General features: G+C 41.7%; 1 protein-coding gene across 5 annotated transcripts in view; it reads right to left on the reverse strand.

Moving 5' to 3' along the window:
• The window catches only part of RNF130 (ring finger protein 130), a 136273-nt gene that overhangs the window by 29046 nt on the left and 80257 nt on the right, over positions 1–26970 (reverse strand). For 2 of the 5 annotated variants that reach the window (XM_057708082.1, XM_057708078.1), the window contains exons 4-8: positions 24269–24340; positions 21578–21660; positions 14191–14287; positions 12437–12641; positions 9100–9193 (exon numbers count right to left, since the gene is read on the reverse strand). In XM_057708082.1, the coding sequence (XP_057564065.1) occupies positions 9100–9193; positions 12437–12641; positions 14191–14287; positions 21578–21660; positions 24269–24340 (551 nt within the window). Of the gene's footprint in view, positions 1–2177; positions 2367–9099; positions 9194–12436; positions 12642–14190; positions 14288–21577; positions 21661–24268; positions 24341–26970 lie in introns of those variants that run through there. The other 3 variants (XM_057708080.1, XM_057708081.1, XM_057708079.1) reach the window with 3 other exon arrangements.

Raw genomic sequence — 26970 nt, forward strand, 5'->3', positions numbered from 1 at the left:
CACTTATACATGTAAAATTGCTCTCATTCAACTTTGAAATTCACTTTTTATTTTTAAGCACTTTTATTGAGATATAAATGACATACAATAAACTACATATATTTAAAGTGTACAACTTGATATATTTTTAAAAAAGTGTACAATTTGATATTTTTTTTCTTATTAGTAATGTACACATGGCAATCCCAGTCTCCCAAATTATCACACCCAAATGCCCTCTGCTTTCCCTCCTTGGTGTCCACGTTTGTTCTCTATGTCTGTGTCTATTTCTGCCTTGCAAACCGGTTCATCCATACCATTTTTCTAGATTCCGCATATATGTGTTAATATACAATATTTGTTTTTCTCTTTCTAACTTACTTCACTCTGTATGACAGTCTCTGGGTCCATCTATGTCTCTACAAATGTCCCAATTTCATTGCTTTTTATGGCTGAGTAATATTCCATTGTATATATGTACCACATCTTCTTTATCCATTCATCTGTTGATGGACATTTAGGTTGCTTCCATGTCCTGGCTATTGTAAGTAGTCCTGCAATGAACACTGGGGTGCGTGTGTCTTTTTGAATTATGGTGTTCTTTGGGTATACGTCCAGTAGTGGGATTGCTGGGTCATATGGTAACTCCATTTTTAGTTTTTTAAGGAACCTCCATACTGTTCTGCATAGTGGCTGTATCAATTTACATTCCCACCAACAGTGCAGGAGCGTTCCCTTTTCTCCACACCCTCTCTAGCATTTATTATCTGTAGATTTTCTGATGATGCCCATTCTAACTGGTGTGAGGTGATACCTCATCGTAGTTTTGATTTGTATTTCTCTAATAATTAGTGATGTTGAGCAGCTTTTCATGTGCCTCTCGGCCATCTGTGTGTCTTCTTTGGAGAAATGCCTATTTTGGTCTTCTGCCCATTTTTTGATTGGGTTGTTTGTTTTTTTGATTGCGTTGTTTGTTTTTTTGATATTGAGCTGCATGAACTGTTTATGTATTTTGGAGATTAATCCTTTGTCTGTTGATTCGTTTGCAAATATTTTCTCCCATTTTTGTCTTGTTTATAGTTTCCTTTGCTGTGCAAAAGCTTTTAAGTTTCATTAGGTCCCACTTTTATTTCCATTACTCTAGGAGGTGGGTAAAAAAAGATCTTGCTGTGATTTATGTCAAAGAATGTTCTTCCTATGTTTTCCTCTAAGAGTTTTATAGTGTCTGGCCTTACATTTAGGTCTTTAATCCATTTTGAGTTTATTTTTGTGTATGGTGTCAGAGAGTGTTCTAATTTCATTCTTTTACACGTAGCTGTCCAGGTTTCCCAGCACCACTTATTGAAGAGGAGAATTCACTGTTTTTAAAAGAATACAGTACAAACCAGGTAAAAAAATCTCAGACAGATATAATTTATTACTAATCAGTATGTATTCTGGAAAAATTTTCATACACTCATCCTTTCATCCCACCAAATATTTATTGAGCACTTACCGTGTGCAAAGCACTCTACTAGGTACCAGAGATACAGTGGCAAGTGACACAGTTAAATGTGTCTGTGGCTGTGAAGCTGACATTCTGGAGGAGGCAGATCAACCACAAACAAAGGAACAAGAAATTATCAGAGAGAGACTTCCCTCATGGCGCAGGGGTTAAGACTCCACCTTCCCAATATAGGGGGTCAATCCCTGGTCAGGGAACTAAATCCCACATGCAAGCCACAACTAAGAGTTCACATGCCACAAATAAAGAGCTGGCAAGCCACAACTAAGGAGCCCACTGACTGCAACTAAGGAGCCAGTGAGCCGCAACTAAGGAGCCCATGAGCCGCAACTATGACCCGGCGCAACCAAATGAATGACAAAAATAAATACTTAAAAAAATAAATTAATTTAAAAATCTGTTACTCAAAAAAAAAATTATCAGATAGTGAACGGCGACCTAAAAGAAAATAAAATGCAGTAACTCAATCCAGGGCCAGTGGGGGCATCACCACACAGGATGTCTCCACATGTACATCCTATCTGGGCACAACAGGAGCCAATGTGAAAATAGCAAGAGAAACCACGTGTGTGTTCCTTCCCTGGGAGCAGGAGCATGTTCTGTGTCTGAAACACACACAAATGAAATCTGGGCGTGTGATCTCCAAATCAGCCTTCCAAACACAAGTGGGTGAATAATACTCAACAACACAGTCTTTTAATTTTATTATTTATTTATTTTAATACAAAGCTTTGGCATTAGCAATTTTATGAAAAAATAAAATGTACTAAAAATAAATGCTTGTGTGGCATGATTGGTAAATGATGCACAAAAATAGGTTCTTTTTTCCTTCAAGGCAATCAGTCAGAAAGCATTTTTTTCCCTTCTTCAAAACCATTCTATCCTATGGAATAGAAGGAAAAAAGAGAGGTCAAGAATTAGTTAAAGGGTAGTTGTCAATGTTTTAAAGTAACAGAGAAAGTAATCCTAACTGAATGGTGGCCTGGGGTTGTCCCCAAGTATTTCCCAGACCAATCTGGTAAAGCCGGCAAGCCGTCAGCATTTTCCTGAAGTCAGCAGCTTCAGATCTGAGGTCAAGCGGCTCAGTCACTTCAACGTGTTAGCACTTCCAAAAGGAAGGCAGGGAAAAGTACAGGCTAACAGCATTTTGTTTAAAAAATGCAGGGACAATGATACAATTTACAACTTTCCCTGGTTTCAACACATGTTCTAAATGCTGAGTGCCCTGAAATCTGTAGCTGCTGTATTTATAATATGCTCCCACTTTATACCTCAAATAAATGTCATTATTTATTTTGAATTAAGATTTGAGGAGCACAGACTCCCAGGGATGTAAGTCTTTCTTAAAGGAATTCCCTAGATTTTATGTGCGTGTGTGTGTCTCTGTGTGTCTGTGTGTGTATGTGTCCCTAAATCAAGTGCCTGAAGGTGCCTGACATCTTCTGAAGTTTCCTGCATTACCCTCAGGCTAGTGCTGCCCCTTGCAGCCTGGCCCTCTAGGACCGCCCTGGATTCCTGAACCCTTAGAGACTCTGCTTCATTTCTATGGTTCCCACATCATATCTTCAGTTCTGCTCTCTCTTCTCCCTGCTGAAGTCCACATCCATACTTCAAACCTCTTCATCTCTGGTCATCACACGACTCTCCAGCAACTCCTGTTTTATCTCCTCCTCCTCATCCTTTCTCCTTCAGCTCCATATTTTCACCTAACCTACCTTCTTGCCTCCAGTCTCTACCATGCCAAAGCAACTTCTCGGCCATCAGCAACTTTCTTTTTGCTGAAAAGCCTTAGATATCACCTGCTGGTTACAAAAAACAGTCCAAATTCTGTAGTCTGCCTACTGCCACCACCACCTACGGTAGACACATCAAAGCCCACTACTCCCTGAACCTGCTCTGCTTTCTCCTAACCTTGTGCTTTAGTTATGCCTGGCCCAGTTTCTAAGTCACTCCCTCCAGGAAGATTTTTCAACTCCCTCAGGGCAGAAGCGGTAGTTCTCCTGTGTCTGTGTGACACTCATGTCATACTGTGCTGGGTCCGCAGGCACTCCCTGGCTCTCCCCACTCCAACCAGCGCCGCAGTGCAGAGCACCAAGCAGTGCGGCCTCTTCCCCCAGGGCTCCTGCAGGGCAAGGCCTGGTGCTTTGAGCACTGGGGAGATGGTTGCCTAATGGATGAAAGGCTGGGTGTGAAGGCCATTCACAGAAACTGCAAACAGGGCGCTACACCTGTTTCTTGTAGTTCATATTTAAGATACACACTGTTTTTATAATATTTCCTCAGAAAAACTGGATATGGGACTTTTAATGGGCAAATTAAGATTTTTAAACTTTCTTTTTGTTGCGTTTCTAAGAAATTATAAACAACTATGTAGCCAAACATTAAAGGTACTTCAGAAAAATAAAAGACTGACCACTGTCAAAGAAAAGGACAGAAGCTGCTGTCCTGCTGCTTTAATTTTCTTTTTTGTCACCATGGTTTTGGAAAACCAGATTTGTCTTTTTCAACCACATTATCTGGAGCCCTTAAGTGGCTCTCTGGGGTAGTCAAAGATAAGCAGTGCAAAGGAAAGGGCCGGAACCAGAAGTCCTGGGCCTGAATCCCATGCCCTTCTTTCCATGGCATTTCTTGGAGGTCACTCAGCCCCTATGGGCCTCAAGTTACTCCTCTGTGTATATAACTCAGGCTCAGAGTGGCTAAAAGGAGAACTAAATACCAAGGGGAAGAAGAGCATTCATGATCACACTGGGGGCAAATCTTTGCTGGCCTTGCTACAAAAAAAAGGCAGTCTCAGGAAAATAAACAACCAGAGATGTGTGCTAATAGGAGCCAAAGTTATTAGGTTGAGAACTAAAAAAATCAAAATTTTTTTGGTCAGTGTTTCTCAAACTGCAGGCTGCAACCCATTAACGGATCATAAAGCCAGTGCAGGAGTTTGTGACCAACATTAATAGCAACAACAACAAAAGAGAAGACTAGATGAGAGAACACTGTATGTAGTAAGGAAAACGTCTGTGGAACTTCTGTTTCAGTTATACATTTGGAAGTGTTGGGTTACAATATAAAATGTATTTCTTACAGTAGGAGATGGTTTAAAAGTTTTAAAAATACTGCTTTTGACCCCGAAGGTTCTAAAAGAGGCAGTCAGCAGAGACCACAACCCCTCTCCTCGGGCTGTGATCTCTCCTAAGAAGGGACCATTTAGGACGACAATTCAAGAGGAACTCTGAGAACCAGAAGGAGTCTTGGAACGTCTACCTGACTTGGGATCTGCCTCCAAACAGCTCCAGCCTTGTACCTTCTGTCTGAACAAGCAGGTCCTGGCAAGCTCATTAGCTTTCAAGACAGCCCACGTCACAGGTGGACAGTTCTGACTGGCAGGAAGTTCTTTCTTACATTAAATGGAAATCTACCTCCCTGTAGATGTCCCCAGAGCTACACAGTAAGTATCACCTTCTGCGTGCACTGGTTAGTCACCACCAGACTATTATGAGTATTATACAGGGCAACGCGGGTAGTAACAGAGCCCAACACAGGAGTAAGTGCTTGGTAGGCACGCAATAAACAGTAGCTGTTCTCATCTTTGGGAGTCCTCCAAACACCTAGGAACACCTCTTACATTACCCTAGTCTCCTCTTACATAAGCATCCCTAAGATATGAAATGATTAAGTATTCAGGCCCTTTTATAATTGAAATATGTCAATGTTCCTCTTAAAAGGTCCGAGCAAAACAATTCAGAAACACTGAGTACAGAGTAAAAGAGAAACATCAGTTCCTTTGACCTGGCCTATAAATTTCTACCACTACACCTCAGAGGAGGACAGCTCAAGAGGAACACTGGTGTGGACAACTGAAGCCCAGTGACCTGCCGCAGGGGTAGGGCTTCGTAGTCTTCAGTTATGCTACAGGATTTCGCATTTGTACCAGTTATTTCATCAAGTTAACCACATTAGATTCATTTCCTCCTACTGAGACTGTTTTGAATCTTGAATGGCTGGGCTATACTCCCTCTGAAAATCTCAGAATATGATTTCGATGCATCAGAATCCAGAAACTAAGAAAGGGCTGTAGAGAATACCTAGCTGAACCTCTCATTCAACTCAAAATCCCTCCTACAGCATCCACATATCTTATAACTTGTACCTCAAATAAAAACAAATATTATTTTTCAAATAAATATTGTCTTCTGTTGAGGGAAAAATGGATTTATATAAATGTAAGCTGGTAAATGTTGGGATTTAACATGGTTTACTTGAATAATGAAGTAGAGCAGAAAACCTCCTTTGGGAACTGAAGTTCAATAACATTGCTTACTTAGGTACAACAAACATTCGGGAAGCTAATACACATAAGTATATTTACCTGGCATTTATTTGCTTCCTTTGACTACTATTCCTGTTTATATTTGCAAAGTCTCAAATAACTCTCTAGATTTGTTTGTAGTATTAAAAAAGTTAAGGCACAATTAGTCATGGCTGAGTACTTAAGTAAATGGTATTTCATCACAATAGAAAGGGGTGACCCCAGATAGGTGGACTTTTGATTGACTTCTGAGTTAAGCCAATAGCGTCCAGCCCTGGGTGAACTCACAGAGCGTGGTGAGGGAGGTGGAGTGCTTTCACCCCTCACAGAGCAGCAGCCCATGAATCCAGGGAAGCCTGGATCTGCCGGGGTTCCACAGCCCTGCCTTTACATCTGGTCAGTACTGCTTCATCTTGCCGACAGGGTTTCACCAGTGACTAGACTGGGTCAAGGTCTTACTGACATCACAATACAGAAGTTCAGTGTAACACTGTTAGAAAAGTAAACTATAATACTAGGTAGAAGGCATTTACTACTAATTGGTGGAATTTACTACTAATTTCCAGACAAATTATTAACATGTGGAAAGAGAGACTCTATATAGAAGACTATCTTACAAATGGATGAGGTTATCCAGGAAATTGAAACAGAGCAATTAAATTGAAAAGGCAATCTCATTTTGACTGTAATTTTTTGGTAAAAGTGAAAAGGGAAGACAGATTTCAAAAAATTCATTAATGAAGAATAATTATAAATTTATCTGCTAAAATAAACTTTTCTCCAGAATTAAAATCATGTAGCAATTTTTCATCAACATTTTTAGGAAAGAGACATTGAGTAAGAGGTAAGAGTGACTATTATCGTTTTCTTTTTTTTCTGGCTGCACTGCACGGCTTGTGGGATCTTAGTTTCCAGACCAGGACTGAACCCAAGCCACTGGCAGTGGAAGTGCAGAGTCCTAACCACTGGACCACCAGGGAATTCCTGACTATTATCTTTTTTTTATCCTCTACAATTAAAATGGTCTTTAAAAAAATTAAGTAATTACAGTTACAAAAAGTCAACACATAAAAGCACAACAGGAGAGCAAAACATCACCCCAAATTGTACTAAATGAAGATAATCACCATCAATATTTTGGTGACTGTCCTTTCATGCATCTGTATGTGTGTACACACACACACATACATACACACACACTCTCACACACACTCTCTCTCTCTCATTCTCTATATGGAATCATGGAAATTGTCCTTCAGAGTGGTTTTGACTGAAGGCACAGAAATAATAGTCAAATGAACAACTGCAGTATCGACCCTCTACAAAGGCTAATGGGAGAAGGGATGGACTGAGACATGGATCTAAGATCTATGACTTAGATTCTGAGTCATGCAGGCATTTATGAACGGAACTCCAGCTTACAATAGGTGACATGTCTATTGAGCATTCTCTACAATATCCGATACATGAACTGAGCACCTGGGTGATTCTGAGAGGCAGCAAGGTGACTATTAAATTACTTAATAATTCTCTGAAAGTGCTCAGTGTGCAGCTACTTGCTATGACTGGTTTTCACTCATTTGTGAAATTCTGAAGAAGTGGGCTTACATTATCATCTAGCCTGATGGGTTGGTATGGGAGTAAGCAAAAGAGGCGACTGCAGGTGAAATAAATATTTCCCTCCAAATTGAGGTTTGAATCATAGGCACTCACGTGCTCTTATGATTCTGTACTCTATTTCATGGAAAAAAATTAAATTCATTTGCCAAATGATAAAGGCGGATACCCATCTTATTCACAGGACTTTGAAAGATTCTCAGGGGAATTGTGTTGGCTAACATTTATTGAGCACTTATTATGTACGAGGCACTGTGCTAAGCACTTGATATGCTAATTCTCAAAACAAGCCGATGATGTACTCTTACCGTTACTCTTGTCTTGTGCACGACTAAAATGAGCTTCAGGTAAACAGAACTGCCTGGGTCTCACAAGGAAAATACGGAGGAGTGGGGAGTCAAATGCAGGTATTCCGACTCCCGAATCTGGGTTATTAACCTTGTGCTATGTTGAAGTAAAACTGCATCAGGTGGGCCCAACAGAAGCAGCTCGCTGTGGACCTGCTGGATGAGGCCACGACTGCTCATCTGAAGGCTGAAGAATACTGACTGACCATGACATCCTCCCAATACGTAGTATGTCAAGGATGCCGAAAGGTACTTCTTACAAGGACCTAGCCAAAAGATCAGGTTAGAGGTAATACAACCACATTACTGAAAGTGGAGGTGACTTGCTCATCATTTCTACAGTTGAACTATGAGCGCTTAAATCAATTACATGAGCTTGGTTGCTTTTTATTAATCAGTTAAAATGCCAGGACATAACTGAATATAGAGAGCACAGGAATTCCACCAATTCGGGTTCAAGTTTGGGCAGTGTCCCAAGGATGCTTTCATCCTGAATTAGTTTTCATGAACACTGCTTAAAAGAAAGGAAAGAATGCTATCCTACAGGAAACACCGAACTTTTAAAGCAAAACAAATGAAGCCAAAAAAACCTTTTCTTTATCTTACCCCCATGGAAAGTTACTCTTGGAAAACTACTGGATCAAAATGGATCTCAACACTTATCCAGCCCAATCTTCCATCCTCTGAAAAACCTTTTACCAACAACAGCTCTGACAAGCAACACCTGGCTTCCGCCTGCATTCCTTGTCCCGGGCACTCCCTACCCTCACTTCACTGGTAAGTAGCCCTGCTGACAGATGTTCGTCCTTTTACCAAGGTGGAATTTTGCCTTCCTGTAACCTACCCTTTTGTCCTCATTTTGTCCTGTGGAAATATAGTTTACGCTTATTTTCTTTTTCCCTGGCAGTCTTCCTAATATTTGAAAGTCGCAGGTCTTCCTGACGGCTTCTTTCTTACAGGTTAAACATCCATGTTCCTTTGACCACAGACCAGGGTGCCAGTACTCCACCAAAAGCAAAGTGGGGCTAACCCCATCAGTGATCAGGCCATGGGCATTCTCTACATGCTGCGACTGGACTGGCTCCCCTGGCATTTGTTCCACCACTGACTTACTCTAAGCTGGTGGCTAATGAAAGCCCTGAGGTCTTTTCTAAAGTGAGCAGTTGTGGCTGAGCAAGGTGAACTCCCAATCAGTGTTACTGTTCACGAAATAAACTGTTTTGCTAGGTGTGATCCCATTGGGATCCGTATGAAATCGGTGGAAGCCAATTCTCATGATCTTTATGAAAATCCCGTATCTTCTTGGGATCACCTGGCACATGCAATCCAAAAAGCAATCTGTTACTTACTCATTAGCATTCAAGCTAGCTGTGGCTCTGATGATCATGTAGCAGAGTGTGAGGGCACTGAGGAGGCCAAAACTGGCAATAATGAACCATTCTTCTGTTGACAAAGGAAAGGGAGGAAATCACTCGGGGGAGAAGGCTTAAGTCAAAGCGATGTCAACACTTCCCTCAAATGCAACGAAGCAGACGTCAACGGAGGTGGAAGCCAAGACTGGCCCAAGGAAGTGAAGCAGGAGGAGGTTTGCCAGAGAGCTACTAAGTGGAGAAGGTTAGTGGAAGTAGTGGTGAAAGCTGCAAGGGAAAAAGGAAAGCATGGCCCCGAAACATTTCTTCCAGTGAAAGTCCTGAGGTTTGTGAGAAGTGTGGCCACCAAAAAGTACGTAGTAAAAAGATGTATATAGAATCGCACATGGACATAGCTTTTAAAAACTGTTAATTTAAATGACAGTAAAGCGGACTAGCCATACTTATAATCTTTTTCTTCCTTTTGTCACCTCTGCACGGTTGTGTCACTCATTCTTAAAGAAAGGCTTAGAAATGTGGAGCAGTGGTTCCCAAAGATCTCGTGGGTACTCCAAGCAGTCCGCAGGCTGGCCTTCCACGGCATACACACACACATTCTTTTCACTTACGAGCGGGTTTCCTTATAGCCTTTATTTAAAAAGGACATCTTATTGGTGGTGTCTGCTGCAAAGAAGAGGACTACCCTTCACAACCTCACTGCTGGGAAGCAGCACTGGCTGTCCTGGCTTTGTTACGCAGAAGTAGAAAGGGTAAGTTATTCACAAGATACTTGGCCCATCAAAGACTTGAAAACCTCTGGTACACAGAACTCTAAAGGATTTTTATCTAGTCTCTATCTAGATCCAGGAAATCAGTTAATATTTTCCCTTAACTTTTCAAACTCTGTATCATCAATGTTAACTTTGTAACATTCCAAAAACAGTATTCACTGAGAACCACAAAATAACCTGGGAACCAATCTGACTTCCTGAAAAGTCTTAATTATAAAATATTTCCTAAAATGTACACAAACTAGGGCTGGTTTAACAAACTGTTACACAGTAAAATTCCCTATCCATCTGCAATAATGCAGAGAAGAAATTTATACTTGGAATGCAAATGTTTACAAGCGAAAGCTGTGGATAACATGGGTGTTTCTCAATCTGGTTTCCATAAACCCTACATCTGTGCAAAACTGTGTGTGCCGAGGAACTTTTCTAGAAGAAGGTTATTTTACTTTCATAGAATTTTAAAGGTGGTGATCGTCAAAAGGTTAAGAAAAACTGTTCTTCAGGATTCCAGGAAGCTGAGCTGTTCTATGAGCATTTCTCTGTCCACCTTCGTTTACATTATTAAAATGCACAGCAAACTTTCCTTTTAGGTAACAGTGCAGCCACTGCTCCCTGGAATACAAATTCCTCATCAATAGAGTGAATTTATATGGTTTTTATTTGAGTCAAAATAAACATTCAAGAACCCCTGCAAAATCCACCATTTTTACCCACATATATTTTAAGTTAGAAAAAATATACACTGGTATTTAAAAAAATTAAGAGATGGCTGGTCCTCAATTTCAAGAAGCTTAACATAGCATTCTTTATTTTTTTCTTCTTAGACTTTTATACATGATAAACAGACTAGCTTTTAGAACTTCCATTATATCTATGTTTCCAATTTTGAATATAGCATCCATACAGGCATGGCATTTCTGTTATAAAAACTAGTAACCAAAAAGAAGTAAACACCATCATAATAATCCCCGACGGGCCCAGAGGTATTCTGGCACCGATCCACTGCAGTCTTGGTCACCTCTGTCCTCCCCAGTGTGTATTTAGCACAGTGCCTTGCAAACAGTGGATGCTGGTTGAATGCACTGTAGTTACTATGGCACTACAGAGCTTTGAGGTTAAAGTAGAGGTAGCTTTGGTCTAATTTAATCACATGAATCTCATTTATTAACATGTACAAATTCTGCTAAAGGTGATTAATTTGATACTTGTAATAATATTTTTTATCATTAAAACATAAGATTTTAAAAGGATATTTCTATATAAAATACAATGGGATCAGTACTTAATGTAGTAGTAGGTGCTCAATAAATGTTGATCAATGAAGGACCTACCAAACACTCATTAATAAACAGACAACCTTTGTCTCCTTTATTATTATTAGATCAGTTTTTAAAAATCTAGCCCATAAAACCTAATTGTTAAAGCAGAACAACATGAAATGCTGTTAAAACAAACCATTGGGAAATGGTAAGAAATCAGTCAAATGGTATCAAAGAAGTTTCACTTATTTTATAACTGAATAATGTCTCGAGTTTAGACAAATGAGAATATAAAACCTGGGAAATCATTTTCTAACAATGATTTTTGATTGGTTAAAAACACATATACATCAATGGAATAGACCACACAAGTCTTGCTATTTAAGGGAAAACTCTTTTTAACCACTTTATCCGTTTTACTGGCTCCCAGAGTTGAGAGGAGTCCTTAGGGTTAGGGCTCAAAGCTACAGGCAAGCAACAGCACATACTGAAAAAGGCAGCGCCAGAGTGGTGACGAGGAAGATGGGGTGAGAGGGTGTTAGATGAAAATAACACGTAAAGAATGGGTTGAAAACAGCTGGCTCGTTACAGGGTGAACGTCCACCAGGCCCACTCGCACGCCTGCCAGCCCACGCATCCCGTGGCAAGGCCATCAAAACACTCGTAACGTTTCTGTTTCTTCTCATCAACAGTTCAACAATCATGACGTTCATAACTAGCCCAGAGCGTTTGTTAAAAGGAGATTACCTTTTGGCTTTTCTCACACGTCTTGTACAATTGTACCAAAGAGGTAAGTGCTAAGACACCACATTTCACAAAAGTGTAAAATAAAGTGAGCAGCCACTGGCCATCTCAACTGTTCCTAAAGCTGTAAATTTTTAGGTTCACATTCCGGATTAGTTTTTCGCTAGGCTGCCTGCAGCCTAGGAACTAGAGACCGCTGGTGCTGACAGTTATACGACACACCTGAGATGCTGCTGACATCCTACCTCACATCTCTGTCTGTAATGCAATAATTTCAAAACAGGCTTACAGATAGCTATTAAGACAAACCTCTGAATCAACTACTCATCAAATGGCAACTATTCCTATTAATCACACACAAATACACAAGCTTCTTACTATAAAGGAAGTTTCGTTATTCCAAATATCTGTTTTAACAAAAGTACCCTTTACTTTCTCAGTTACAGACTAAGTTATTGGCCCTGGTGATTGCCTCAACTCTCCACCACACATCAAATACCAGCAGCAAATCTGTCCTGTGCCCTGGGCACAGGGCCCACTTACTTGTTACTGCGATGTTGATCTCTCCTGTTCTAGGAGTGAGCTCCCCATCCTGAGGAAGAGGCGAGATCCCCGAAGTTCGAAGTGGCTCGAGGCCAAGGGAGTTGTCACTGGCGAGGTCACCTAGGGCTGATCTTCGGTTAACTGCTTGGGTTCTGGTGAGCCTTTCCATATCAAATGCTACGTTATCAGTACATGGCAAATTTGGCTGCAAAATATTTCCAAATTAAAAGTACTTGTAAGCTTAACAAATCCTTTAATAAAATTCTCAATGTTTGACATCCTGTTGCAGAGACTACCAAGTTTTTTCCACGCGATTTCCTCTCATTTCTCTCCCCATCTACACTTTTCACTCTCATCCAAGAGTTTTTATTTAAAAGAAACAGATGATTTCTTCCCCAAAATGGTACTAAGGAAAGCCAAAATCCACTGCAGAACTGAGAAAATGGATACTTCATTTTTATACAGAAATGACCACCTTTTGTGGATAGAGCTCACAGGCAGAGAGATTCATTATTATTATTATAAAGCTGACAAACAGTGCAGGGTATCACTTTGGCTCGTATGTCAATACAGGTAACATAAAATATCCCTTTCACCCAATTAACTTCTCTGTAATGCCCCATCTATCTGCTAGTCAGTTTTTAAATGTCTTCTACCTTTTAACATAAGTAAAGCATACAACCAAGAGCAGACAAACATTGAAAAGACTTTTGAACTCTATAAGAAAACTGTTTCAAAACCTAAGCATCTAACGCTGAAGGAGAGGTACAGAGTTGCTGTAGGGTCAAAGCCTACCAACTAAAAAGTGGATATGAAAGGCCAGGGATGCTGCTAGACATTCTCAAGGATGGCCCTCACCAGAAGGACTCATCTAGGCCAGTGTCAGTGGTGAAGAGGTGGAGAAACTACAACATCACTGACGTGATCTCTGGAGATGGAGGTTCAATGGGGCGTCACTACCTAACTAGACTGCACCTAAACTGTCATCTGATAGCACATTTCATAGGACTCCTTAGATCTGCAAAGCTAAAACGAGGAATTCATCTGTTGGGTCAAAATAAACTTCCTTCTCTATATGGAGATTATTCATTCGCTTTTTTTTGAGACCAGAAAGTATTTCACTTTCCTCTAAAAAGCAATAATCCTGGACATATACTTCTTTTAAGGAAGGAACTGTTGGGAAGTGTCCAAGGTCCTCAGTTAGTCAGTGCTGACTCTCCTGGCCTGGGCTGAAGTGCTCTTCGTGGCTGGCACCCAACCCGAGCTGTCAAAGGTGTGCCCAGGGCTGGCACTGCCCACCTTCACTGATTGCCATTAGCAACGCCCAGGAGAGCAAAGCCAAATTCAAGAGGAGGGAATGTAAGCGATGACATAGTTTTATATCATGCTGAATGCAGAAAAAATTACTATTGGACCAGAGTTAAAAGTCTACATTCTATTCCTTAAAAAAAAGATATTGGAGTAGAGGAAAATCGCATCCTTCTCTCCACCTCAGTTTTCATCACACACTCACCACCCAACAGAAGCAGGCTTTAAAGTGGACTAGCACAGCTCTTCATCTGCTCTTCCAGAAGTTCTCTGAGGTGAGCTGGACTCTAAGCAATGTGGGAAGGAAGGCAGTGTTGGGCTAACAAGGCTATGTGGTAGAGAAAGACAGTATTTTTTTGTGAGACTTTTAACCATCCACTTGGGCTACAGTGTGTTACGCTCAGAGATGATACTACACAAAAGTATTAACAAAATAGGAAACATACCACAATTCCCAGGGCCTTCAAAATATTAAGTTTGCACATAGGACAGGTACAATGTTCACTAAGCCAGGGGTCCACGCAGGATTTGTGGAAAACATGCCTATAAAAACAATGGAGAATGACATCACAAATTATATACCGAAAAACCTTTAGGCCAAAATGTAAAGAAATGGAATTTTTAGTTAGTCTGTTTGGTCCCAAGAGACAAATACTGGGGATATATTAAAATAGAGCTGGCAGAAAATCTCCTGAACCCAATCTTATATGTTGATAGCACTGCATAATGAGAACGGATAAGTAGTACTTGGCTATTTGGTGTTTTTATTCCACCAAATTCCAAAAAAGATTTGAGGAAATTTATTAGGAATGAAGGCAATGAATTATACCTTATAAATCAATTGTTTTCAATAATATCTAAAGTAGAAAAACAGAATTTCAAAAAAATATTAACCAGGAGTTAAATGAAGAGTTTTCTATATAATTAGTTTCATGGACCTCTATTTAAATATCATTTAAAACATTATTTAAAAAGACTTCTAAGCAACCCAGGTTAAATATTTGTAAAGTTACAAACATTGGGTGGTTTGGGACTACTTTTAGGGATGAACTGTGCTTAAGAATCAGATAACATTTAGTGGGCAGTTTTCAGCTGAAATGTTGAAGGGAGAGAGAGGATGGGTGATTTTCTCTCTTATTCCAGAGAGTAGAAAGTCACATCCTTGTGACTGGAAGTAAGTCATGGATGGTTTTGCATTCTTGAAAAAGGTGCCTGTGTCCTTTGGAAAGGAGAAACGATTGTGAGGGAGCTGTTGAAATCATTTCTCAAGCTCAAGTACCTCTCCGTGGTAGCTCTGAGAACCTGAAATAAAGCCACACGGAAGCCCCAGAGTTCCGGCCAAGCAGGGGCAGACGCAGGTGCCAGGACAGATGTTCTGGGTACCTCTGGAGGAGCTATAATCAGAGTCTTGGGATAAGATAAAAAAATTCTGAGAAAGATACCAACTTTGTTAATTTATAATTTACATATAGTTTATAAGTACTTATATATACCTGTTTTAAAATGCAGTTTTGATTTTAAAAAGAGATCTAGAAAATTCACTGTTTTAATTGGCATTTGGAAGAAACATTCATGCTTACCTACCATCACTTGGTAGCCTTGTACCCATTTCTTTGGGTAAGAATAAAAATCTCGACGACCAAAAATATTAATCTAGTCTGAAACTTACAGATAATGCAATGAACCAGAACCTCATCATGACTGAAGGCTTTTATCTAAACCTGAAGGTTTTTACTTAAAGGGTAAAAGTCATCAAACCATAGGCAAGACCTGAATTCATTTAGTACACATAATGCATTGTCATGTCTATTTCCTGTTCCTCACATCTGAGTACGCGTGCACTCCCAAAGGGAGACGAAGGCTCCTTACCCCTGGCTCCACTGAGGAGGTGTCCTCAGAGATGGGGTTTACTCCCCATCAGCCACGAACTGCCAGTGTTGGCTGTGGCCTAACAAAGACCAGAACAAGGCCTCTAGTCCTTTTTGAAGATATAGACCCCTTTGGGTCTGACATAAATGACAGCCTCCCCCTTGCAAGGGTGCATCTGCCTAATATCTGGTATACTTTTGGGGAGGCCTATGGACCACTGAGGATTTGGTCAGTGTTGGGTGGGGATGGGTGGCTGGGAAGGTGCTCTAAGTCAGTTTCATGTAGTGTGGACGATGGACGTTGGCTGGTTGGCAGGTGACAGAAGAGAGAACGTTATGTGACCTCTGATGCAGCTGCTTTGGTGTGGGTATCTGACTTGAACCAGCTGTTTGTGGAGACCTTGGTTGAAGTGAGCAGCGGTGGCCTGGCTTTCACCTTCCCACTCTTACCAGTGTTTCTGCTCTCCCCATTTCTTACTGTCTGGCCTTTCTTTTCTTTTTTTCTTTTTTTTGTGTGTGTATATATACTTTATCTATTCATCCACTGATGGACACTTAACGTTGTTTCCATGTCTTGGCTATTTTTTTTTCTTTAAGAACTTTTACTGAGATACAATTGACATACAATAAACTGTGTATATTTAAAGTGTACAATTTGATTTTTTTTTATTAGTAATGTATTATGGCAATCCCCATCTCCCTGCCCTTTCTTTTCTATTATTGGTTATTCAGAAAGAAAAAAATGGTATAATCCCATATTTAAGTTTTAAAAAGCTGCATAAGCTGAGTGTTCTCTGTTTATCTGTTCCTTTAACCTTAGTTATAAATGGATTTCTCTTATGTTGATGTTGGGTTTCTTCACTGTTTCCTTGCTGATCTAAAAGAAAGTATCTGGTCCCCTGTGATGGGGCACTGTAATGTAGGAAAACAGACTAACTCGTTCTCTAAGGACAAACTGAGAAAGAAAGCCTCCCTTCCTTAGCTAACCCTAATCAGAAAGAAATATTTTCTTTCATTAAAAAAAATTACTTTTCCTTTTGACTATCTGTTCACACCATGGCTTTACTACCCCCAATCCCCACCCCAGCCAGCGACTGCCCCTCCCTCCCTCCCACACTCCCTCTTCCAGCCATGCTATCTTTCCAGGTTCCCAACAGTCCAGCTCCTGCACCTGGCCCGGGGACCATCAGTCTAATCCCACAGCACACCTCTCTCTTCTGAAAACAAAACCCAACCACGTTTGTCTTCACCTGCTGGCCCTTCTGACACAAGCTCGTCACTCTGCACAGGTCACTGACAGAACTGTGCTGAAGAGCTGCCCTGTACTCCTTGCTTCTTTTCTTTGTCACCCATTCTTTTCACCTCTTGCTTCTACCTCCACAGGTCTACTGTTTTACCAAGCTCCACATGGCCTTCCCGTCCTCCTATGCAAAGTCCTGCTACTACAACAGCCTGAGCCTTGACAAGCTGTCCTTTCTGACTCCCAGCTGTCTCATCTGAACACCGCGGGGTGGGGCGTAGTGGGGAAGGCTGCCTGCCATCTACCTCATGAAGCTGTTTGGAGCAGGACGTGAAAAACTAAGAAAAGGCACCAAGGACACGCAAATGAAAGGTGTCGTTACACACACATTCTGGCAAGGGAACGTCAGCAACTCACACGACATCCTGATGTGTGGTCACAACACCTGAGCGTGCCTCAGGTCCCAGCACGCCCAGCGCCAGGGTGACCTCTTACAGGCTTGCAGGCATACCACAGGCATCCACAGACACCTCAGAGTGTGGCACCTGCGGCCCACCTGACCTTGAAAAGAAGTCCCTTCCCACTGCTATAAAAGACTCGAATAATAAAAATGCACATAAAAGCACAGAAGGGCCCAACATACTTAGGGCGGAGTGGTGTATGGGAAAGGGAAGCAGATGATGTGTGGAGGAACAGTAAAACGTGCAAAGGATAAGCGTATCGGAGCTTCAACAAAAGTCCTTTATTCCTATTGGAAATACTCTGGGATACAGAAGGTGAAATATATAGAACATAAAAGGAACAAAACCAATAACACTGAAACACGAGGCCTTCCCACTTTCCTGCTGCCCACATACGCCATAAGCTAGAGGGATCGGAACAACGGCTGGGGGTGGGGTGAGGAGTCTACACTGAAGGTGGGCTGTGCTCACAGCTCTGCAGCCTCTTGGTACCCTGCAAGAACCTGGCAAGTATAAAAGGATCCAGGACTGTTAAAGGTCAAAGACAAGAACTCGCTTCCCCGAACTGGAACTGGCAGCAGACAGGGTTTAAACAGGCCCGCCCTCCGAGGAGGGGGCATGACAGGAAAGCCTGTGCCAGCAGCCAGAGGACGGACCCACTGCAGCTCCCGAAGCAGCATCCTAGACAGACGGTTATCGAAGCTGCAGCACAGGACTTCTGAAAAGTATTTTTAACCGCTAAAAATTTTGTGGCTGACCTTTAAATAAAAGAGGTCTAAACAGAGCGCCCGTTTTCCAGTTTCTGAGCTGTGCTGGCTAACATCCAAAGGATGATCAACTGTAAACAACTGCCACACGTGGGAGGTCCCAAAGCGATGCCAACTGCCATCTGTCCACTGTACATTAATGTGACAGAAGGTAAAAAGTAAAGGTCATGCAACAAAAAGCCAGCAATCTGTGAGAGGTCTGCTACCTACAGAAAGTCTTAGTTCAGCCTCAGGACGGGCTTGTTAAATGGAAGGACAGACAAAGGCACCTGGGCTTTTCTTCTCCCCTTACTTGGGAATAAGGGACAGTGAGGGCAGGTGCTTTCCAGAGTCTGGCTGTAACAGGGAGAAGCTGTAGGTAGGGAGGTACGGCTTTGGAGATGGGTTTGAAATAGAATTATAAAAACTGGACAGAAAATGCTTGAGCATGATGAAATGCTGGTGGGTACAGACAGAAAGAACAAAAACTGGAGGGAGCAGATAGTCAATAGAGCAAGGTCCCCAAGGAAGGGAAGGTGTTGGCACACAGAAGCCCATGTTGAAAGAGCACATTAGAACCAAGGAGGCTGTCCTCTCCGTCCTGACAGGAGGGAAGGCTGCAAGGGTGGGTGTGGAGCAGGCTGGTAGAATTTCAACCATCTAACAGCCATTGTTTTCTCTGAAGTTACCTGGTGAGAGTGAGGAAGGAGGGGATGAGTTAAGGTGTCTGAGAATGAATACACCTGGATGTGCTGCATGAGGCGTAGGGAGAAACGACCAGGGAAAGAGAGGGGCTCTGGTCCAAGCCCAGCTGAAGGGCTGGTTGGAGTCCCACAGGAGCCAGGGAGGTCTGTCTGGCAACCCGAGCTAAAGGAAGACACAGCAGTCACACCTCGGCTCAGTTTTAAAGACCTACAGACAAAAGAGAAAAGGCAGAGTATCTCAGGCAGAGGGAATAAAGCAAGTAGGCGGCACTAGAGTTAATTCAAAGGTACTTGAGAGGAATCCACCGGAAAACAGAGGCTTGGAGAAGATCTGGAGCAAGACAAGTATCTGTGTGGCGCCACCCTCCAGGTCAGTAGTTCTCAACTTGGAGACACTGGTGGTTGTCACAGCTGTGTGTATGGGGGGGTGCTACTGGCACCTAGTGAGTGGAGCCGAAGATACCGCTAAATAACCCACGATGCACAGGCAGCCCCCTACCCTGCCCAACAAAGAATTATCTAGTCCCAAACGTCAACAGTGCCCAGATGAAGAGACCCTGCTCTTGGTTAGATGCTGTCAACGTGGGTCATATAAAATGTTGCTCGATGTGCAAAGTTAGTTCTCATTACACTTGAGAGTCATGCTGTCGTCACCGTTCAGTTACGTGAAATGTGCTGCTGAGCAGGCTGTGCAACACAGAGAAAGCTACAACCTGCTTCAAAAGCAAAAGGGGAAGTCAGGGCAGGGGGCATGTACAGTCTAAACAACAGTCTAGGAACGAAAGACAACCAAGTGCGCAGTGCCCTAATTACAGGTGCAAAGAAATGCTGTTAGGTTTGCCAAGTTCTAATGCTCGAAAACAGACCACGAACACAAAGCTTGAGACCCCGCCTCTGGTGGTCGGTGCAGCTACATAAACGGCTAAGACCAAGCAAAGCCCCAGACTTCAACAGCATCAGAGCCACCCAGGTACTTAACACAAACAAACGAGCCCCTCAGGATGCGTTTCTGAAACCTCCGCACTGATTCTGACTTTTGGAAGAAAAAAAGAGAACTAAGAATGAAGTTCTAGAAAAGCCAATGCTTGAGAGACAGAGAGAATACGGAGCAAACTTCTCAGTTTGCTGGGAAGAAAACAGAAAATCATCTATTTTCAGCTGAGGCTCCCCTGAGGAAAACACCAGCACCTTACTAACAACCATGAATGGTTTTGGAAGCCTTTGTTCTTAGGGCCCAGATGGTCCCAGGGGCCCCGGACTGAGATAGGAAGACAGAGAATTTGGAAAGACTTGGCTTCTTCCTGGCTATTTCAGTGTCAAAAGAAATCTGTGCAGGTAAAGACAATTTTTAAAAGCAAGTAAGAGCTGATTATGCTTTATAATGTATCCTACTAATCTTTCCCCTAATTTGTATAGTTGACCTTTGAACAATGTGGGGGGGGTGGGATTAGGGGTGCTGATACCCCATGCAGTTGAAAATCCACATATAGCTTTACAGTCAGCCCTCCGTATCTGTGGTTCTGCACATTCAACCAACCGCTAATCACGCAGTACTGCAGTATTTACTACGGAAGTAAGTGGACCGGCACAGTTCAAACCCGAGTTGTACAAGGGTCAACTGTATTTGTACGTATATTTCCTTTAGCCTCATATTTTTGGGCTGGAAAAACTAATTACATAATTTAATTTTCTATAGCACAGCTTACATCTAGTTTTATAGATTTCTCTTTATATGTAAACTACATGACTTGACTTGCAGAATCTTTGTTTTCTGTTTCAATATATGGAATTATTCTTAAGTTCTGATTAAAAACCAAAAACAAACAGATCTTTCTAGGCTCAAAATATATAACTTTGTGAATAAGTAAACTAACACCAGTAGCCTCATGGAGACAAATACTCCTAATTATTTAACTCATTCACGTGTTCTGTATTATGAGAAGGCAGGAGTTATATGAATGTCTTTTAAAGGAAAGGGGAGAAGGAAGAGGAAAAGTCTTTTGATTTTAGGCTTCTCAGTAGGTGACTTCCTATTTTTCCAAACAATGCTCAGAACTGTATATCTTAATGTTTCATAATCTCTAGCTTGGCTTATTAGCACCATGGTAGAACTCCACACTCTTTTTAGGGCACCAGAATACAGGTGAACATTCTCCTTTTGGAGGGAAGCAGGTGGCCCTATATAAAGAGCAGAAATACTACAGAGGCACACCTTTATATTGGCCCAGCCATTTCTGAGGTGAGTGACCCTGGAAGCTCTACTATTGACCTCACCATTCTTCACTGGACAGTGGGAAGAGAGCAGATGTAAACTGCAAAGAGCAGAGTACCTGACGTGGGGCAGGCACACAGCACAGACCAGTCCTCCCCACTTTACATAGCCAAGGCTCAAAAAAAAGACTTAATCCAAGTCCTAGAGCTCTGGTACCCAGAGCCAAGTGAACACAGCTGAGGCTTTGTTGGAGGGGGCCTAGTGATGTGCTCTGATTGAAGAAGGAGATGAACAGTGGCTAGTTCTGAAGCCCACAGGAGTCACAGAAATACAAATTCTTGACCTTAAGGCTTTTAGGCTACTGATGTGCCTGGAGGTTGTGCCCCTGGGCTTCTCATAACTAGAGAAGGCTCTGCCATCACTTCTTGCTGAGGCAGCACGGTTTGCCACTGTGTGCAGTGTGCAGCCGGGCCTCTGCTTACGGGAGAGCTGTGGGTAAGGCAGCTCTCAAAAGCAAGTGGATACCCACTCTGAAAGGGAGACATACAAATCACGTTAGTATCATTCTGTTTTAGAATTTTAAACAAAGAAAGTTGACATACTTGCAGGGGAGAATTCGGACGACATCATTCTGTTTATAGCTTTCTATGCAGACTGCACAATGATCGAAGTCTGGGTCTGTTTCCTGAAATGAAAAGCACAGTAACAAAAGTTACATGCTAAAGCTAAAAGTATGTAAATGGAGGTGATACAATCCAGCTAAGATTTCTCCTGTGGCAACTATGTTAAGCAGGCGATTATACAGTGAAAGGTTATTAAAAAAATGTAATGTTTCCATTTGCTTAACTGTATCGACCCAAGCTGTATCTAAGCCAACCTATTTTGTTTTTAAACTATGGTGTAACAATTAATACTAATTCTGTTTGTGAAACGTCTTAGATATCAGAATACTAATTTTTTTCAAGATTCATATCAGCTATCACCTTGGAGCATCCTCATATCTTCTCCCCACTACTGCTGCATCACTATTCTGGTCTGAGTAGGTTTTCCTCATCAGGATGCTCATCTGACCACACAGCTAAGTACAGGCAGAAAGAGGGTGAGCCCCCAAAAGACCCGCTCCAAGGATGGGAGCCGTGCATCTGGTCATAGATTTGGGATAGACAATAGCCATGGACTCAACTCTATACTACGTCTTATCAAGGGTCAGGAAGAGTCAGCCAGGTGTTTGGTCACCCAGGGTAATTGATCTCCTTCCTCCTTTGGACTGGGGAAGGGTTCCCCTGCCATGTCATTAAATAGAGTACTATAAGGAAAGGCAACACTATTTGCTGTGTCACTGCCCCTTGGACTGAAACGCAGTAGGATAACTCCTGACAGGTCTAGGAAGTACAAACTAAGAAGTGTTGGTGTTAATAAGGAAAGATGGTTTTGTATTAGCATGGGGGACAGAGGAGGATGGGCAGGTTGGATGAGCTCCAGGGAAGTTCAAATTAACGTGGCAGCTGAAGGCTACCAGGTTAAAAAAGCATTTATATGGGTGACCACTCTTCTGGGGTTAAAGTACAGCTGTTGTGATGCTGCTTATATTTTCTGCAAATATTTTTACTTTTTTCTTTCTTTAGTGTACCATGAAGTTCACCGAAAACGTTTCCACCTTCCGGAGCTGTGTCAAGGAAAACTAGATTTGGGGTGTCAAGGCAGTGGGAACAAACACGAGTAAAGTCAAGAAAGTGGTAAAACTTAAAAGGATGGAGAATCATCTGTAATTATCCCTCCAGAGCTCTTTGCTAAAAAATTAGAGCTGGGGGACTTCCTAGGTGTCACAGTGGTTAAGAATCCGCCTGCCAATGCAGGTGATACAGGTTCGATCCCTGCTCCAGGAAGATCCCACATGCCACGGAGCAAGTAAGCCCATGCACCACAGCTACTGAGCCTGTGTGCTGCAACTACTGGAGCCCACACGCCTAGAGCCCATGCTCCACAACAAGAGAAGCCACCAAAATGAGGAGCCCATGCACCACAATGAAGAGTAGCCCCTGCTCTCCCCAACTAGAGAAAGTCCATGTGCAGCAACGAAGACCCAACTCAGCCAATAAAACTAAATAAACAGATAAATAAATAAAAATAATAATAACTAAAAAAAATTAGAGTTGGTTTTGGGGCAGAAGACAGGTTTTAGTTTTATACCTTCAGAGACAATTTTTTCATTCTAGATAATTTTGAATATATTGAACACAGGGGATAATTTTGAATATATTGAACATAGGGTCTCAGACTAAGTTGCTGTTTTGTCCATAGAGAGCAGAAACAGTGCTCTACCAAGTTAATTAATTAACTTCATTTATTTATTGGCTGTGTTGGGTCTTCACTGCTGTGTGCGGGCTTTCTCTAGTTGCTGCGAGCGGGGGCTACTCTTCATTGTGGTGCGTGGGCTCCTCATTGTGATGGCTTCTCTTGTTGTGGAGCACAGGCTCTAGGTGTGTGGCCTTCAGTAGTTGCGGCACACAGGCTCAATAGTTGTGGCTCACAGGCTCTAAAGCGCAGGCTCAATAGTTGTGGCACACGGGCTTAGTTGCTCCACGGCATGTGGGATCTTCCCCAAGCAGGTCTCGAAACCACGGCCCCTGCACTAGCAGGAGGATTCTTAACCACTGCGCCACCTAGGAAGTCCCTCTACCAAGTTTTGAGATCTGACTGGAGAATTCGGGTTAGCAATCTCAGCCACAGACAGCCTCTATCACTGTCTGTGATGCATCCCCCCTAAGCCAATAGGCCCAACCCTAACAAACTGTGCCTTTCAAACTGCTTAGCCCACCGTACAGAAAGCACCTTGTTAACTAACACTCCCTTGAACGTGGGTCTGCAGCTCTCCAGCTAACTGGTGAAGAAGTAAAACACAAAAGAGGCAAAGTCTCAGGAAGCACAGGAAGAAGATACACATTCCTGGCTACTTAGAGTTCTTCCCCAAAGTATGCTAGGTTTTGGCAGAAGAAAACTGTTGAACACCACAGCTAGGGAAACTGTAAGTAGTCCAGTGAAGCTAACGATGACAAGAACATTTAAAGTCCAGGAAAACTAAAGAATTGTCTGGAAGGCCTCCAAATGACAGGCATACTGAGAATAAGATTTCAAAGAGAAGCTAGTTTAGAATAAAGCATTAGATAGTATGCTTAGAGAAAAAGAATAATCTAACAAAGGAGACACAATGGTTAGGATATATTCTCGCCCATCAAATCAAAAGCAAAATACTTTATTGTTTTTATAGTGTTAAAGTAATTTCGTTACTGTACCTTATCACCCTTTTTCACTGTTCTGGTTGTCAATTTGCTGATGGCTTTCTTGGCTGCATCTCCAAGACGACGCTATGAATTGCAAAGAAAAACAGATATTAAGTGCAAGATCTCTGGGTGTTTTTTTTTTTTTTTTGATATTTCAGTTAATTTTATTTTATTACAATTTTTTACTGAGGTATAATTGAAATACACATAATATTAGTTTCAGGTGTACAACATAATGATTCAATATTTTCATGTTTGGAAATGATCATAAGTCTAGTTATCCATCACGACACAGAATTTTTTTCTTCTTGTGATGAGAACTTTTAAGATGTACTCTAGATGTTCTTTATTTTAAAATAATTAAATGTATAAACTCCCTATTCTCTTACATTACTTTCCATGTCATATCATATGAGAGAATTCTAAAAAGCAATTAAAAATTAGAAAAACTGGCAGTTTTCCCACAGATTTAGCACTGGTAAATCAGTGTACATAGTAAAAAAAAGCCAGGTGTCATAATCATTTTGTGTCTAACAAATATCTGAAATATTACAGCATTATCAACATCTAGTTCTTATACACATCAGAGCTACTAGCACTATTCTAAGAGCTTTCCTATTCTGCTCCAAGGATGACCACGATTAGATACATAAGCTCTGTCTTTGTTAAAGGACACCTCTAAAGCCCCTTAAAATTGCATATCAAATCACTGTGTGGGAGAAGGGATGCAGCCATGAGCTCTACTTCCAACTCTGCCACTGCTATGCTCTGTGACCTTAGGAAGGTGCATTTACTTTTCCAAGCTTAAGTTTTTCTCATTTATCTAAGAGGGTTAAGTCAGAAAATCTCTAAGGCTGAATTTATCCAGCATTTTGCAGACACTGCCAACACTGTTAGACACCAAGGACCCAAAGATGAAAAGACAGTGTACTGCTAACCCTGAATTGGAGAGCAGACCAGTAAACACATTTTCATCAAGGGCTGTACAATGGAGCATGCCCAGGTGGTGTGGCAGCACAAAGAAGACAAACTAAGGCAGGTGGGGTGGGACAGGGCAGAGGAAGACTGCCAGGGAAGGCTTTGAGAAAATGATGCCTGAGCTATGACTTGGAAAAGTGAGTAGGAAGGAGTTAGATAAGGAAAGCACTGGGATAGGAAGGGGGATTCTGGACAAAGGAATAGTCTTAATAAGGAGATGTGAAGCACAGGTAGGTGAAGGAAATTATAGTTGGATACAACTGTAATTAGGGTGAGCATATATTACTCAAATGAGAATATTATGAGAGTCAGAGGGCCCTGTTAATAATTATACTGGGACAATAGGTGCAAACCTAGACTGTCCCAGGCACACTGGGACAGGTCACCTTGCAATACCAGATCCTAAACTGTGGTGGGAGGCAGGTGATGAGGAGAATGGTGGGGGCTAAAACAAGGGAGACCTTGGATTCTATCCTGAGGATGAAACAAAACGTAAAATTTTAGGAGGAATTTTAAAGTACACACAAAAAAGTGGAATTTAACGAGCCTTTAATGTATTTATCATTACGTTTCGGTTATCAACATTTACATATTTCTTCATCTGTTCCCCCCTCTTTACTGTGCAAGAGGATTTGAAAGCATATCACAAGCAATGTATGCTTTCACCCACAAAGTCACTCCAAGTGAACAATGTCTAACAGATATGGGCTTTGGTTGGTGCCACTGTTCTACCTAACAAAATCAACAATAATGAATCAACATAACTAATACTGAGCCTGTGCCCCCAGCTGTGTCCAGAACACCCTTTAATAGCTGACTTGCTTGAATGAGGACACAAAGTCCAAACATTATTGCATTTCATTGCTATGTCTCTCAAGTCTCTCTTAATCTATGAGTCCCCTCTATCACATACATGCATATATACATGTGTATTTTTCAAACAGCCTTATGGAGATGTAACTGACTTAAAATAAAATAAACTGCATAACATGTACAACTTGATGTTTTAACTTGACCCATGAAACCATCACGACAACCAACAGTCTACCTTCCTCCCCAAATTTCCTTGTGCCTCTTCCCAATCCCTTTTTCCTGATACCCTCTCGCCCCATCCCCCATAACCTACTTTCTGCTACTATAGTTTGTGTTCTTGAGAGTTTTATATAAATGGAATGACAGTGTGTACTATTTTGTGCATGCTTTCTTTCACCCAGCATAATTATCGTGCGATTAATCTATGCGGTTGCATGCATCAGTAGTTCATTTCTTATCCTATGTAGTATCTCATTGTATAGACATAACCACAACTTATTTATCCTTTTCCCCGTTGATGGGACATCTGCATTGTTTTCCAGTTTGGGCTGTAATGAATAAAGCTAAAAACAACATTCTTTACTTTTCAAACAGCGTACAGGTCTTTGTAAGGCCTTAGGCTTTCTTTTTGCTGGGGTAAACAGCTATGAAGTAGGGAAGACTGGCTAACATGGTAGGCATGCGTGACTTTTTAAGAGACTGCCGAAGTGTATTCCAAAGTGAGTGTACCATTTTACATTCCCACCAGCAGTGTATGAAAATCCCAGTTCCTCCACATCCTCACCGACACTTGGTATGGCCAGTCTTTTTCATCTGATTGTAACCGTTCTAATAGGTGTGCAGAGGTATCTCATTGGGGTTTTAATTTGCATTTCTATAATGACTAGTGATGTTGAGCATCTTTTCATGTACTCATTTGCCAT

Source organism: Hippopotamus amphibius, chromosome 15, assembly GCF_030028045.1.
Source record: "Hippopotamus amphibius kiboko isolate mHipAmp2 chromosome 15, mHipAmp2.hap2, whole genome shotgun sequence".
Taxonomy (NCBI): domain Eukaryota; kingdom Metazoa; phylum Chordata; class Mammalia; order Artiodactyla; family Hippopotamidae; genus Hippopotamus; species Hippopotamus amphibius.